The sequence below is a fragment of the Myotis yumanensis genome, unplaced genomic scaffold, assembly GCF_028538775.1.
Source record: "Myotis yumanensis isolate MYYU_CA2020_CCGP unplaced genomic scaffold, mMyoYum1.0.hap1 SCAF_12, whole genome shotgun sequence".
NCBI lineage: Eukaryota > Metazoa > Chordata > Mammalia > Chiroptera > Vespertilionidae > Myotis > Myotis yumanensis.
Window position 1 is genome coordinate 19159828 of NW_027223763.1, and position 13848 is coordinate 19173675.

A 13848-nucleotide genomic window follows, 5' to 3' on the forward strand; every position below is an offset into this window, starting at 1 on the left:
CGTTGTTTTCTAATCTGAAAGTAACACTTGTTTTCTCTCTTTTTTGAAGATAAAAACATTCCCGGTTGATCCAGTGACCTCGTTTCCTGAGCCTTTCATTGCGGGGCCGCAGTTTACCGTGAGTAGCTTAATCCAGAGAACCTGTCTGCACTCAAAGGCTTTGTTCCCACGTGGCATGCTGTGCGGTGGGACGCCAGGAGCCGTGCCAACAGCTTCCTTTGATCACTGTCAACTCTGACTTTGGAAGGAGCTAGGGTCTGGGGGGGGTTTCCATCTTTTAGTTAGAAATTACCTAGATCCGATCCATGGGAGGAGGAGAGGGTGAGGGCATACTTGATCTGATCACAAACATAAAATTAACCATTTTTAAAATATGTTTTTATTAATTTTTAGAGAGAGAGGAAGGGAGGGAGAGAGAAACATTGATAAGAGAGAAACCTCATCAATCCGCTGCCTCCTGCATGCCCCCTATGGGGGATGGAGCCCGCAACCCGGGTATGTATCCTGATGGGGAATCAAACCAGTGACCAACCACTGAGCCACACCGGCTGGGCTAAAAGTAACCATTTTAAAGTGACAAGTCAGTGAAAGTACATTTAGAACCGTGCAACTGCCACCATTATCTAGTTTCAAAACATTTTTATCACCTCCAAAGGAAACCTCATACCCACTCAACAGTCACTCCCCATTTCTTGCCTCCCTCTAGCCCAGTGGTTCTCAACCTTCCTAATGCCGCGACCCTTTAATACAGTTCCTCATGTTGTGGTGACCCCCAACCATAAAATTATTTTCGTTGCTACTTCATAACTGTAATTTTGCTACTGTTATGAATCATAATGTAAATATCTGATATGCAGGATGTATTTTCATTCTTACAAATTGAACATAATTAAAGCATAGTGATTAATCACAAAACAATATGTAATTATATATGTGTTTTCCGAGGGTCTTAGGCGACCCCTGTGAAAGGGTCGTTCAACCCCTAAAGGGGTCGTGACCCACAGGTTGAGAACCGCTGCTCTAGCCCCTAGTAGCCACCAATCTGCATTCCTTCTCTATGGAATTTCCTAGTTTGGATATTTCATATCAAAGGAATCATATGACCTTTTGTGTCTGGCTTCTTTCACTCAGTATGTTTTTGAGGCTCGTGCACATTGTAGCACGTGTCAGTACTTCATTTCTGTTTATGGAGGAATAATATGCCATTTGCGTACATGCTGCAGTTTGTTGGTCCTTTTATTCATTGATGGGTATTGGGGTTGTTTCCACCTTTTGGCTATTGTAAATCGTGATGCCATGAACATGCGTAGACATGGTATTTCGTTTGAGTCCCAGTTTCTTATTCTTTTGAGTTGGATCTGCATCTTGATAATAGTGTGATTTTAGATACGTCACTTGACCACTCTGAACACCAGTCTCCTCTTATTTAAAGCAGACCCAGTAATGAGAATGTCCTCCCTGTATCCGGTTGTGGCTAGAATCAAAAGGGATGAAGAACTTGAAAAAACTTTACTGGCCACAGACCATCCCACAAATGTCAAGTGTGATTGTTGTTTCTCAAGGCTGGAGAGGCAGGTGGTGTAATTAACAAGAGCCAGTAGTTGTGACAACTGGCTTCCAGCCATCACCTCTCCCTGTGTTGCCGGGCAGCTTCTACTCGCTGCCAATGGTTAAAATGCTTTTTAACATTTAACTGTTGTAGTTTCCTCATCTGCAGGACGAGAGGGTCTGATAATTTCCAAGTTTCTTTTCAGTTGCTCAGTTCTTTTCTTTAAATGAACATGGCTGCAGGAGCTCACTATATCATGGGCAGCTGTCCAGAGCACAAACGGGGAGTCCAGGGTCCCTCCTCTTTTGCTCTCACCCCCTCCTCCCAGGGATCAGATCTAGGTAATTCCCAGAACCAAGTGATTCCTGAGCCTCCTTCCAAAGGGTTTCTGGCCCCTCTGGGGGAGCTGTGAGGTGGGCTGTAGTGACTAGGGGTAGCTCCAAGTGCAGCCTCATGAGCTGGATGATGGTCACTACTTGAGGTGGTTTGAGTCACATGGAGAGGGAAGGTGTACACAATCCAGCCAAAGGCAAAAACAGGCTCCCAGAACATCCATTTCTAGGATCATGAGCTGTTGCCAGCACCTGCCTTTTAAGAACGAGAGGACAGAGACACAGGGGCTGGGCCAGACTGTTAAATATTATCACTCCAACGTTCATCCTACCCCTGCAGTTTTGCTAGGCACAGTTCTCCAGCTGGAAACTCTGGCTCCTCTTCCCTCAGCTGGCCATAATGGGCACTCTGGCCTCCTGCCCAGCCTTGGCAGTGCCATGAGACACCCAGGGAAGCCCTTCCTGAAAAGCTGGGGGCCAAGACAGAGCAGGAAACCAATGTCAGAAACCACGCTGGGACTTTTAAGAACTGGGCAAGAGTGGCTTGAAGGCAGCTGGAGGAGGCAGAGGGAACAGCATGAACATGGGGCAAAAGGGATCATCCCGTGTTCAAGGGACTGAAATGAAAGCAAGAAGAACTAAAATGCAGAGAGCAAGGGAGTGGGGCATGAGAAGAGGAAGGGGAGGAAGGAATAAACACTCAAGGGGCAAAAACATGCTTCATTCAACAAATGTTAAAAAGATGAGTACTCAGGGTTGAGATTTAATAATATTAGTAAATTTCGCTGCTCCCCAAGGTCATTCTTAAGTGAAGCTAGCTTTTTTCTTTCTACCTGGAGTGCATGGCCTTGAAGAATATAATGGCTGCTAATATAGTTTGGTGCCACTGCCTTGATTCATGCTAGCACTTTTACCCACCATTGCCTTTGTGCCGTATTTCCCCCTTTTCCAAGAGAGTATCAAAAGTGACATTAAAAGCTCAACCTCCACCTAGATCACTAAAACAACAAAACAACTTTTTACTCCAGCTCCTGTATCGGGATGGGCTAAGTCATGCTTGAAAATGACAAACTGAATTTCCTGCTCATGCTGTATGTCCGTCATGGATGGGCTGAGGGTGTCATCCTCTTTCTGGGACCCAGGCTAATGGAGCAGCTGCCACCTAGAACATTGCTAGTCACAGTGGCAGGAGGGAAAAAAGAGGCAATAAATTGCACACTGGCTCTTAAATCTTTCAAAGGAAACAAAATACGGCACCTCAACTCACATTTCCTTGGCCAAAGAAAAGCATGTGGCCATGCCTAACTTTTTAAAAATATATATATATATTTTTATTGATTTCAGAGAGGAAGGGAGAAGCAGAAAGAGATGGAAACATTAATGATGAGAGAAACATTGATCAGCTGCCTCTGGCACACTCCCTACTGGGGATCGAGCCCAAAAGGCATCAAACCATGACCTCCTGGTTCATGGGTCTATGCTCAACTATTGAGCCACACTGACCTGGAGGCCATGCCTACCTTTAAAGAGGGTGGGGAAGAGCAGCCCCCCAGGGGCCTGGAAAGTGATGAGCCAGAATTATCTGGTGGACCACACATATGATGACTACAGCCCAACATTTGTGCAAGGTCTTTGTGGCAAACACTACATGCTGGAAAATGTCTGATGCTCCCTTCTTCATGGTCAATTCTTCGGCATTGCTCCATTCCAGGCCAGGTCAGTTTTCCCTCGGGAGGCAGGTGTAAAACAAAAAGGGGCTTGTATTTTTCAGCAATAGCCTCTCATGACCTCTCACAGACAAGCTTCTCCCCATCGCTCAAGCCAAATATATCCTTACAGAACAATAGCTATACTTGATTTTTTTAAGAGATTTTTCATGTTTTCCTAGAAGGGATAAGTTATCTTCTGTCTAAATGTAGTGCTCATTTGATGGTCAATGCCTCTTCTTTAGAAAGCCAGGAAATAGTGTGAAAAATCAAGTTATAAGATATGAAGCTGGCATTATCTAAAGGATATAAAACAAGCAAAAAGCATGCACAGAAAAAATACAATGAAGACGTATACTGACAACAACAGTAAAGGATTATGGAATTTCTTCATTTATTTGCTTTTATATGTCTCCTAAGATTTCTATATAAAAGTAATAAGCAGATCATGCCTTTTAAGGCAAACAAAAACAACCAGCTGTTTTCTCCAAATGAGGCAGTATTCTCTAGACCAGTAGTTTTCAAACGTTCCCTGGTTTCAGAATTATCTAGAGGCCTTGTGAAAACACGGATTGCTGGACTTCCCCAGACATTCTGGTTCCAGAGGTCATTGGTGGGGCCTGAGAATTTGCATTTTTACCAAGTTTCAAGATAAACACTGATGCTGCCAGTCTGGGGACCATACTTTGGAACCATTGCTATGGTGGTGAAAGATGCCAGTTAGGGAGCCAGCTCACCCTGGTTCTAAATACTGGTTCTTAACACACCCTGTGTGACCTTGGGAAGATTCTTGACCTCTCTGGAGCCTCACTTCCCTTTTCCATAAAATCTGTTCTAAGATGCACATTTTTTTTTTCACCTTTTAACATCTCGGAAATAAAAAAACTCATTACAATGGGGGGTGGGACAAAGTTTGATTGGTCACATTTTTCTTTCTCAGTGGTGGCACATGGAAAAATGGTGCATCTTCCAATGATGGGGTCTAAGATGTGATGAAATATGACCTCCACCTTACAGCATTGTCCGGAGGCAATGTGTGTCAAGTACTTTGCATGGTGCCTGGCACAAAGTAAAATCACTTAATAAATGACAATTGAGTTTAGCTGTTATCAAAAAGTAACAGGAATTGCATGGTATGGCTTAGGGAGCAGCTGACAGAGTGCAGGGGAAACCTAGACTGAGATTGCTTTCCTCGTTCCTGTTTCCTCTCCAGGCAGACTTTAGAGACAGTAAATTACAGTGCTGCCCTGGCCAGTCTTCCCCGCTGATCCCAGCCGTGACCCTGAGGCCTTTGACAGAGACCATCTCCACAGTGCAGACCATCTACACCACTCGGAAGCCTGTTTCTCTGGCAGCCAGGTGGGTCAGGGAAACCAGGCACAGGCCTTAGGTTCACTGTGTTTGTGACGTCTACAACCCAGTCATTCATTCTTTCATTCATTTTTTTCTGGGTTTATTGACATGCCTTCAAAGGCTAAACAGCACTTGAGGTGCTAGGGATATACAGTGAACAAAGTAGGTAAAAGTCCAACCTTTATGAAGTTTACAATTTAGTGTTGGGGAAGAGGAGACAGACATTAAATGAGTGTGTGTGTGTGTGTGTGTGTGTGTGTGTGTGTGTATACAATGGAGACAGATTTCATAGATAGGCAACTGGGCCTGAGGGCCAGGAAGTTAGAAACAGTCTCTTAAAGCAGCCAATTTTAATTCAGTTTTACTTATTAAAACACTAGAGGCCCCGTGCACAAAAATTTGTGCACCCGGGGGTCCCTCAGCCCAGCCTGTGCCCTCTCGCAGTCTGGGACCCCTCCGGGGATGTCCACCTGCTGGCTTAGGCCTGCTCCCCGGGGGATTGTGCCTAAGCTGGCAGTGATACATCCCTTGGGGGATGTCCACTTGCCAACGGGCCAAAGCTGCAGTTGAATATCCACAGAGCTGCTGAGGAGGCAGGAGAGGCTCCCACCATCGCCAATGTGATGCCTTCAGCCTGGCTTGTGGTTGAGCAGAGCTCCCCCTGTGGGAGTGCACTGACTACCAGGGGGCAGCTCCTGCATTGAGCATCTGCCCCCTGGTGGTCAGTGTGTGTCATAGTGACCAGTCATTCCCAGTCGTTCTGCTGTTAGGGTCAATTTGCACATTACCGCCCTAACGGGTTTGGCTCAGTGGATAGAGCATCGGCCTGCGGACTGAAGGGTCTCAGGTTCGATTCTCGTCAAGGGCATATACTCTGGTTGCATACACATCCCCAGTAGGGGGTGTGCAGGAGGCAGCTGATCGAAGTTTAGCTCTCATCGATGTTTCTAACTCTCTATCCCTCTCCCTTCCTCTCTGTAAAAAATCAATAAAATATATTTGGGGAAAAAAATTGCATGTGCACATTACCCTTTTATTATATAGGATAGAAGCCTGGTGCACAGGTGGGAGCCAGCTGGTTTGCCCTGAAGGGTGTCCCAGATCAGGGTGGGCAGGGGAACCCCAGCTCCCTACGATCGCCCATGCCGCCCCTGCTTGCGATCGCTGGCTCTGCCCATGCTCACGCCTAACACCTCTGGCCAAGGCATTAGACCTGGGCAAGAGACCCCCAGCTCCCCACCATCGTCAACTCGGCCCCTGCTCCCTGCAATTGACCGCTCCGCCCTAATGCCTCTCGCCCAGGCATTAAGCCTGGGCAGGGGACCCACAGCTCTCCAAGGGACCTCCTGCTCCACCCCTTCCTAGGCCTAATGCCTGTGGCCAAGGCATTAGGCCTGGGCAGGGGACCCCAAGCTCCCACCATCAGCGACTGTGCCCCTGCTCCCCATGATCGCTGGCACTGCTCCTGCCCAGGCCTAATGCCTCTGGCTAAGGCATTAGGCCTGGGCAGGGGACCCCCGCAACTGCAGCCTCCCAAGATCATGGGCTCCACCCCTGCCCGGGCCTTACACCTCTGGCCGAGGCGTTGGGCCCGGGCAGCGGGGACCCCCAGCTGCAGCTGCCCCTGCCCCGGCCGAACACCTCCTCTGGCCGAGGCAATAGGCCTGGGCAGGGGACCCCCCCAGTTGCAGCCGCCCCCGATGGTGGGCTCCACCCCTGCCTGGGCCTTACTCCTCTGGCTGAGGCGTGAGGCCCGGGCAGTGGGGACCCCCAGCTGCAGCCACCCCTGCCCAGCCTAACGCCTCTGGCCGGAGGCATTAGACCCAGGCAGGGGAACCCCCAGCTGCAGCCGCACCCGATCGTGAGCTCCGCCCCTTCCCGGGCCTAAGGCCTTTGGCGGAAGCGTTAAGCCCGGGCAGCAGGGAGCCCAAGCTGCAGCCGCCCCCCCCCCCCCCCCCCCCCCCCCCCCGATCGTGGGCTCCGCCCCTGCCAGGGCCTTACGCCTCTGGCTGAGGCGTGAAGCCCGGGCAGAGGGGACCCCCAGCTGCAGCCTCCCCTGCCCAGCTGCAGCCGCCCCCCGATCGTGGGTTCCGCCCCTGCCCGGGGCCTTACTACTCTGGCTGAGGCGTGAAGCCCGGGCAGCGGGGACCCCCAGCTGCAGCTGCCCCTGCCCCGGCCGAACACCTCCTCTGGCCGAGGCAATAGGCCTGGGCAGGGGACCCCCCCCAGTTGCAGCCGCCCCCGATGGTGGGTTCCGCCCCTGCCCGGGCCTTACTCCTCTGGCTGAGGCGTGAGGCCCGGGCAGTGGGGACCCCCAGCTGCAGCCGCCCCCCGATCGTGGGTTCCGCCCCTGCCCGGGCCTTACTCCTCTGGCTGAGGTGTGAGGCCCAGGCAGTGGGGACCCCCAGCTGCAGCCGCCCCTGCCCAGCCTAACGCCTCTGGCCGGAGGCATTAGACCCAGGCAGGGGAACCCCCAGCTGCAGCCGCCCCCGATGGTGGGCTCCGCCCCTTCCCAGGCCTAAAGCCTTTGGCCGAGGCGTTAGGCCCAGGCAGCAGGGAGCCCAAGCTGCAGCCGCCCCCCCCATGGTGGGCTCCCCCCCTGCCCGGGCCTTACGCCTCTGGCTGAGGTGTGAAGCCCGGGCAGTGGGGACCCCCAGCTGCAGCCTCCCCTGCCCAGCTGCAGCCGCCCCCCGATCGTGGGTTCCGCCCCTGCCCGGGGCCTTACGCCTCTGGCTGAGGTGTGAAGCCCGGGCAGTGGGGACCCCCAGCTGCAGCCGCCCCCTGATCGTGGGTTCCGCCCCTGCCCGGGCCTTACTACTCTGGCTGAGGCGTGAGGCCCGGGCAGTGGGGACCCCCAGCTGCAGCCGCCCCTGCCCAGCCTAACGCCTCTGGCGGAGGCGTTAGGCCCGGGCAGAGGATCCCCCAAGCTGCTGCCGTCCCCTGATGGGCTTCGCCCCTGCCCGTGCCTAATGCCTCTGGCCGAGGCGTTAGGGCAGTGGGGACCCCCAGCTGCAGCCGCCCCCCCACCCAGCTGCAACCGCTCCCTGGGCTCCGGGCAGCGGCTGCAGCCACCCCGAGATCCCGGGCTCCACCCCTGCCCAGCTCCCATTGCTGGCTCCACCCCTACTTCCTGCTATCAGTGGCGAGTGCGGCAAAGGCCAGGATTCTCCGATCATGGCTGGGGGGCAGGGCAAAGGCGGCCCTGGGGGCCGCCTTTGCCCTGCCCCCCAGCTCTTAGCTCCCCCCTGGGAGTGCCAGGGGGCTTCTTCTGTGCTTTCCATTTTGCCTCCCTGCATTGTGCCTACATATGCAAATTAACCGCCATCTTTGTTGACAGTTAACCGCCATCTTGGCTGGTGATTAATTTGCATATCTCGCTAATTAGCCAATGGGAAGGGTAGCGGTCGTACGCCAATTACCATGTTTCTCTTTTATGAGTGTAGATAGGAGGGAATTGTAGGAGAAAGTGCATACGACACCAATTGAAAGCTTGACTTAAAGAAACCTAGCCTCTGGACATCGTCCCAGTCACTCACAAGACCATTCCTGAGAGGCTGCTGTGCACCAGCGCCTGTGCTAGGCTCTGGGGGTTCAGAGGCGAATGACGTATTTACGTCTGTCCCCTGAGGAACTCTCAGTCTGGAGGGGGAAGCCAATAGGTAGCCAGACAATTTCAGGTCATCGTCGTGCTAGCAAACGTAGGGGGTCCTGAAGGAGCCTGACAGAGAAGTCAAGAACTACAACCAAGAACAAATCTGGACGACAACTTCAGCAAGCCTGCTCTTGTGGTTTTTGAGGCTTTATCTTACTGTTTTGTCACCTTCTCTCTTTTTCAGTGCAGAGACGCTCCGGCGGGAACTGGAGAGAGAGAAAATGATGAAAAGACTGTTGATGACCGAACTGTGACTTCTCCCCTTGCTGCCTGGAGGACGGCATGGTGCCTTCTGTCATTTTCCTTCTTCGGGCTTTGTGTGCTCACTCTAGCACAACATGCAAATGTGTGCTCTGCTCGCCCAGGTCCCCATGGTTAGTTGAAGCCAACATCTGGCTTGACTTTTATTGGAAAAGTTATTTAATGTCTCCCGAGTATTAGAGTTTTTCTTCTACTCAATGTAGTGGAGACAGGATTTGTAAGTCTTGGCGAAAAAAGATGGAAAAATGGGGATCCCTTTTCAGAAGTACCTGTGTGTATTCATTGATAACCACAGGGGTGACTAAGGCGCAGAATCCTTTGCTATCAATCTCAATCATGTGATTTTGTATGATTGAAACTTACACCAAGCTTTGACTGTTTGCTAAAGAGTCATTTTTAACGAGAGAATAATTCTTTATTGCTGGTTTTTTCATTTACACTGGTAAATACACAGATATTTTAAAGTCTTTAACATTCATTTTTATTCAGACACGAGTAGGTGAACTAAAAAAGGAAAGTTGCAATCACCAGGACTCAAGGTACTTCAGCTTAATCTGAAACATAGTTTCACCTGTGACTTTGTTAAATACGATATTATTTGGGATACACAGAATTTATGATTGAACCCAAAGTAGGAAAGTATAGCTTAAATTCTAAAAATCCTTACAAGATTAAGGTGATTCAATATCAGGATTCACCGGGGGTGTTCCATAAAGGAGAATTATTTCTAAAGTTGATCAATTCCTATCCTGTTGCTAGAACCTTGACCAGAAGAAACTCTGCTCTCTTTTTGTAAGTTTCCAGAAATGTGTTTTTAAATTTTTCTTATGCACTTGAACAACTTTGCAGGAATAAAGGAACCCCCTGGCCACAAACTAGCCCTCCAAATTGTTTCCCAAGCTTTCTCAGTGAATATGCACACCTTTTTTACAGTGGTATGATCGGTGTGTGCACCCTCCTTGGTTGTACTTCTCCGCCTAACACATAACTTCTCTTTTCAATACAGATCCTGCTCTCGCCCATTCAATTGTCTTTATATCCATATAACATGGTTAACCTCACTGCTCCCCATTATTAGATATTTGAGTTATATCCAAGCTCTCACTCTTATAAATAGTGCTGCTATGAATGTCTTTGTAAAAAAAATTACCCTTCCTTTGGATTCTCCCCCCTGGGAATATCTCCAAAGAGGGATTGTGAGGTCAAAGAGCATGAAGTATTGTATAACTCTTACTTTATTGCCAGGTTGCTTTCTAGAAAGATCCAATCTTTGGGTTGGAAGGACCGTAAAGGTCAACCCCCTCGATCCCCTCTGAATGCTTGAACTCCTACAATTTATGATGCCACCAGCAATGGATAAGCATTTCTATTTACCAGTAGCTCTGCCAGTATTGGGTTTTGCCATTTTAATTTATTTTTGCTTGTTTAATAGGTGTGTACAGTTGTCCTTGAAAGGTTGTTTTATTTCATTAATTGCTAGCAAGGCCAAGCACTTTTCCATGTGATGATTTACTAGCTATATTTCCTTGTGTGTAAAATGTCCATCCATTTCTTAAGACCGCTTGTTAAGTGGAACTGATCTCATATATTTGTATCAGAACTGTATTTTTATGTTGTGTTGTATAGTTTGCTCTCCTGTCCCTGTACTTAAAACTGAATGGTGCCAATAATTTGATACTAATGATTATTTAAAAAGAGCAATGCCTCATTTACTAGCATTGTTGTAAAAGGAGGCATGTAAGCAAATATTCAGATCACAGAGGATTAACCCCTGAAGTGCTGAATCTTTAAAATATTAATATTTTTTGAGGGAAATCTTTCTAAGCTGTATTACACACTTCCCTGCCTTAGTAAACAGAGTATACCGGAGAGTATTTCACCTTTTCTTGATGAGTCATGGTCATCATTGTAAACATCAGCCCCTTTTGGACTTGGCGTGGTGCAGTAATGTCATTAGAAGCTATCAGAACGTGTGGGGCTTGGCTTTGCCTTTCACAGGCTATTGTGCTCGTCTCATTGATGGCTTCTACTGCTGTCTGCTCTGCTGGTGAAGCCATCTGGGGCAATTGGGGTATTTGGGACCTTTTCATCCCTGTACTACCCGACCCCTGGCTGTACCTTTAAAACAGCTTTCGCCGTTCTTTATCTCGTGCACACGATGATGCCAAATGTGTTTCTGTACAATATGGGGAGCTCTCTGTGTCTGGGCTCGTCAGCTCTTGCCAATCCAGCACCTAACCTGTTTGCTTTCTGAGTCTTCTGCTCTTCACCTCCTGCTCTCTGATGGGAACCTCCCGGGCAAAACAGGAAGTTCTCTTGCGGAGGCCAGGAACCCCAGTGTCACATGGTGTCAGGTTGGCTGTGCTGCTGAGGAGGGATGCATGGGCTTTCCGGCCGCTGTTTTCAGGAGCCTCTGAGTCTCCTGCTTCTTCCTCCCCGCGTCCCCCTGGGTTCACAGATGTTTCAGAAGGTGGATGTCACAGATGTCTCAGAAGTCTGATCACAAACTCGTTGGCTACTACTGTGTATGAAAACCCAGTACCTTTGGCAGCTCAACTCTAATCAGTAAAATCAAGAGGATTCCATTGTTTCAGCAGTTGTCCTGGTTATTTGCCTACGTACATGTATGACGGGTGCTTGGCATTGGGAGCTGAGCAGAAGACATTGGCTTGGGTGGATTCACAGGGGTAAAAGTGAATTGGTACAGTCACTTCATCTGTTTTAAATACTTAAAACCAAAACAATGGTACCATATGGTCACACAACACACGTTATGTCCAGGGTGGGGAAATCAGCACATACATGTTATGTCCAGGGTGGGCAATCAGCAACACACACGTTATGTCCAGGGTGGGGAAGTCAACTTGTTGACATAATCACTCGAGGCCTCCAAACTGCGGGCCACTGACTCCTGACGGGCATGGCGGTGAGTGCCAGGGGCCTGGGAAGCTGGCGACCCACAGGGTATGTGGACTGTAGACTGTGTAGGAGCATCTTTCTTACGTTTGAAGAATTTTGTAACTAGGTCTTGGAGCATTCAAAAGATCCCACCTGAATGAACACCAAATTTCATATTCCCCAAATAGCACAGGAATATTCTAATATCTTTACCTTTCTTTCACCATCTCAAAGATCACTATTCTTTTAAAAAATTCAACATTCCATTACCATTTTAAAGTGTACAAATTCAGTGGTTTTTAGTATATTTGCAACGTTGTGCCAACATCACCACTAAATCCAGAACATTTCCATCATTCCAAAAAAGAAACTCCATGTCTAGAGTTACAACCTGTCTCTCATCCCCTAGCAACCACTGATTTACTCTCTGTTCCTAATTTCTGCCTAAGGATTTGCCTATTCTGCACACTTCGTATACATGGAATCACACAATATGTGGTCCCTTGTGTCTGGCTCCTTTCACTGACCACAATTTTTTCAAGGTTTATCTGTGTAGTAGCATGGATCAGTACTTCATTCCTTTTTATGGCTGAGTAATATGCCATTGTATGAACATACCAACTTTCATGGCTGAGTAATATTCCATTGTATGAATATTACACCTTTGTTTATCCATTTATCAGTTGACAGACAATTGGGTTGCCACCACTTTTTGGCTATTATGAATAATACAAACATTTGTGTACAAGTTTTTGGGTGAACATATGTTTTCCATTCTCTTGGGTGTACAGCTGAGATTGGAATAGTTTGGTCATATGGCAACTTTTGTTTAACTTTGGAGAAGCTGCTGAGGTCACAGTTTTTACTCCTTAAGCCATCAAAAATGGAAAAATCACATTTATTACTAGACAGAGCATGGGCACATCCATTACAGGTCAGATGCTGAGATGCAGCACTGATTTGGGGGAATTTTTATAACGGGGAAAAAAAAGTTGTTTTAGTGAAGTGGCTTTGATGAGAAGAGAAAATAAAAATAAAGGTGGTTTCTTCTAAAAGTGAAATTAAGCTCAGGTTCATCTCTAGGTCCTTGTGTGAGTAGTTGGCTCTTGTTCAGCCAGTTGTCTCAGAATATTCAGGGAAAGTTTCCTCCCAGAAAATGTGAACAAAAGAGAAAAACAGGGGAATAAAACAGCAATAGATAGCAAGCTCAGGTTCCCAAACCAGAGAATCAACACTGAAATCAGAAATGTGTTTGTTTTTGGTTTGTTGTGGGTCTTTTTCTAAATGTTGATCAATTTAAAACTGACTACACCTTCCCTGGTGAACAGGAGAAGAAAAGAAAGGAATTTCAATTTTTAAGAAGTAGGGTTTTGGTGTTCTGTGTTTTGTTTTTTTGGTGTTTTTTTTTTGTTTTTTAGCATTACATGTTTATAGATTTTTCAATTGATTGCCTTTTTTGTATTTTAGAATTTTATACATTACAAAGCTGTTTTGGGGGGCAAAGTCTCTTTGTTTTGACTGTTAAATAGTTGTAGTTCATCTTACCTTTTTCAAGCAATAAATCTGACTTCTTGCAAGAGCTGGTCTGTTGGGAGACCTCGGGAAGCCAAAGGGTTTCATGAATTATACCTGATTCACCCGTCAGGATAAACAGGTTTTAGCTCTAACTGAACATCCCCCTGACAATGTCAGCTGATACCCAAGAGCAAACACTTGACCTCTGAGTCTCACGGCACTTTTCACTATTTCTACACCAGCACTATCTCCCATCTCCCCTGCAGTCACTAGTTTCTTTTTGAATGTTTGTATTTCACAACCTTATGTGTTCATTCATGCCACTGGTAGCCTGGAACCCTATTCATTCTTACCTATTTCATCTGATTTAAACTCCCTCGTCATCATGGAGGTCACTATCACCACTCCACACAAGCTGACGTCTGGGTCTGCATTTGGAACCTCTCTGTGCTTTCTGCCTCCATCATTATTTTATTTGTTTATGCAAGAAAATATAACACACAAAAAAGAAAAAGCAGGCAAAAATGCTGACTCTGCAATACCAGCATAAAAAGAACTGAGTCAGTGTTTTCTAACGGAAGA

At 47.8% G+C, this 13848-nt stretch overlaps 1 protein-coding gene across 5 annotated transcripts in view; it reads left to right on the top strand.

Annotated features, from left to right (window-relative positions):
- Nucleotides 1–11446, top strand: part of EPB41L4B (erythrocyte membrane protein band 4.1 like 4B) — a 115753-nt gene extending 104307 nt beyond the window's left edge. For 4 of the 5 annotated variants that reach the window (XM_070430942.1, XM_070430947.1, XM_070430943.1 and 1 more), the window contains 3 exons: nucleotides 50–118; nucleotides 4801–4946; nucleotides 8777–8939. In XM_070430942.1, the coding sequence (XP_070287043.1) occupies nucleotides 50–118; nucleotides 4801–4946; nucleotides 8777–8846 (285 nt within the window). In that variant the 3' untranslated portion in view covers nucleotides 8847–8939. Of the gene's footprint in view, nucleotides 1–49; nucleotides 119–4800; nucleotides 4947–8776 lie in introns of all 5 variants that reach the window. The other variant, XM_070430946.1, reaches the window with a different exon arrangement.
- The last annotated feature ends 2402 nt before the right edge of the window (nucleotides 11447–13848 follow it).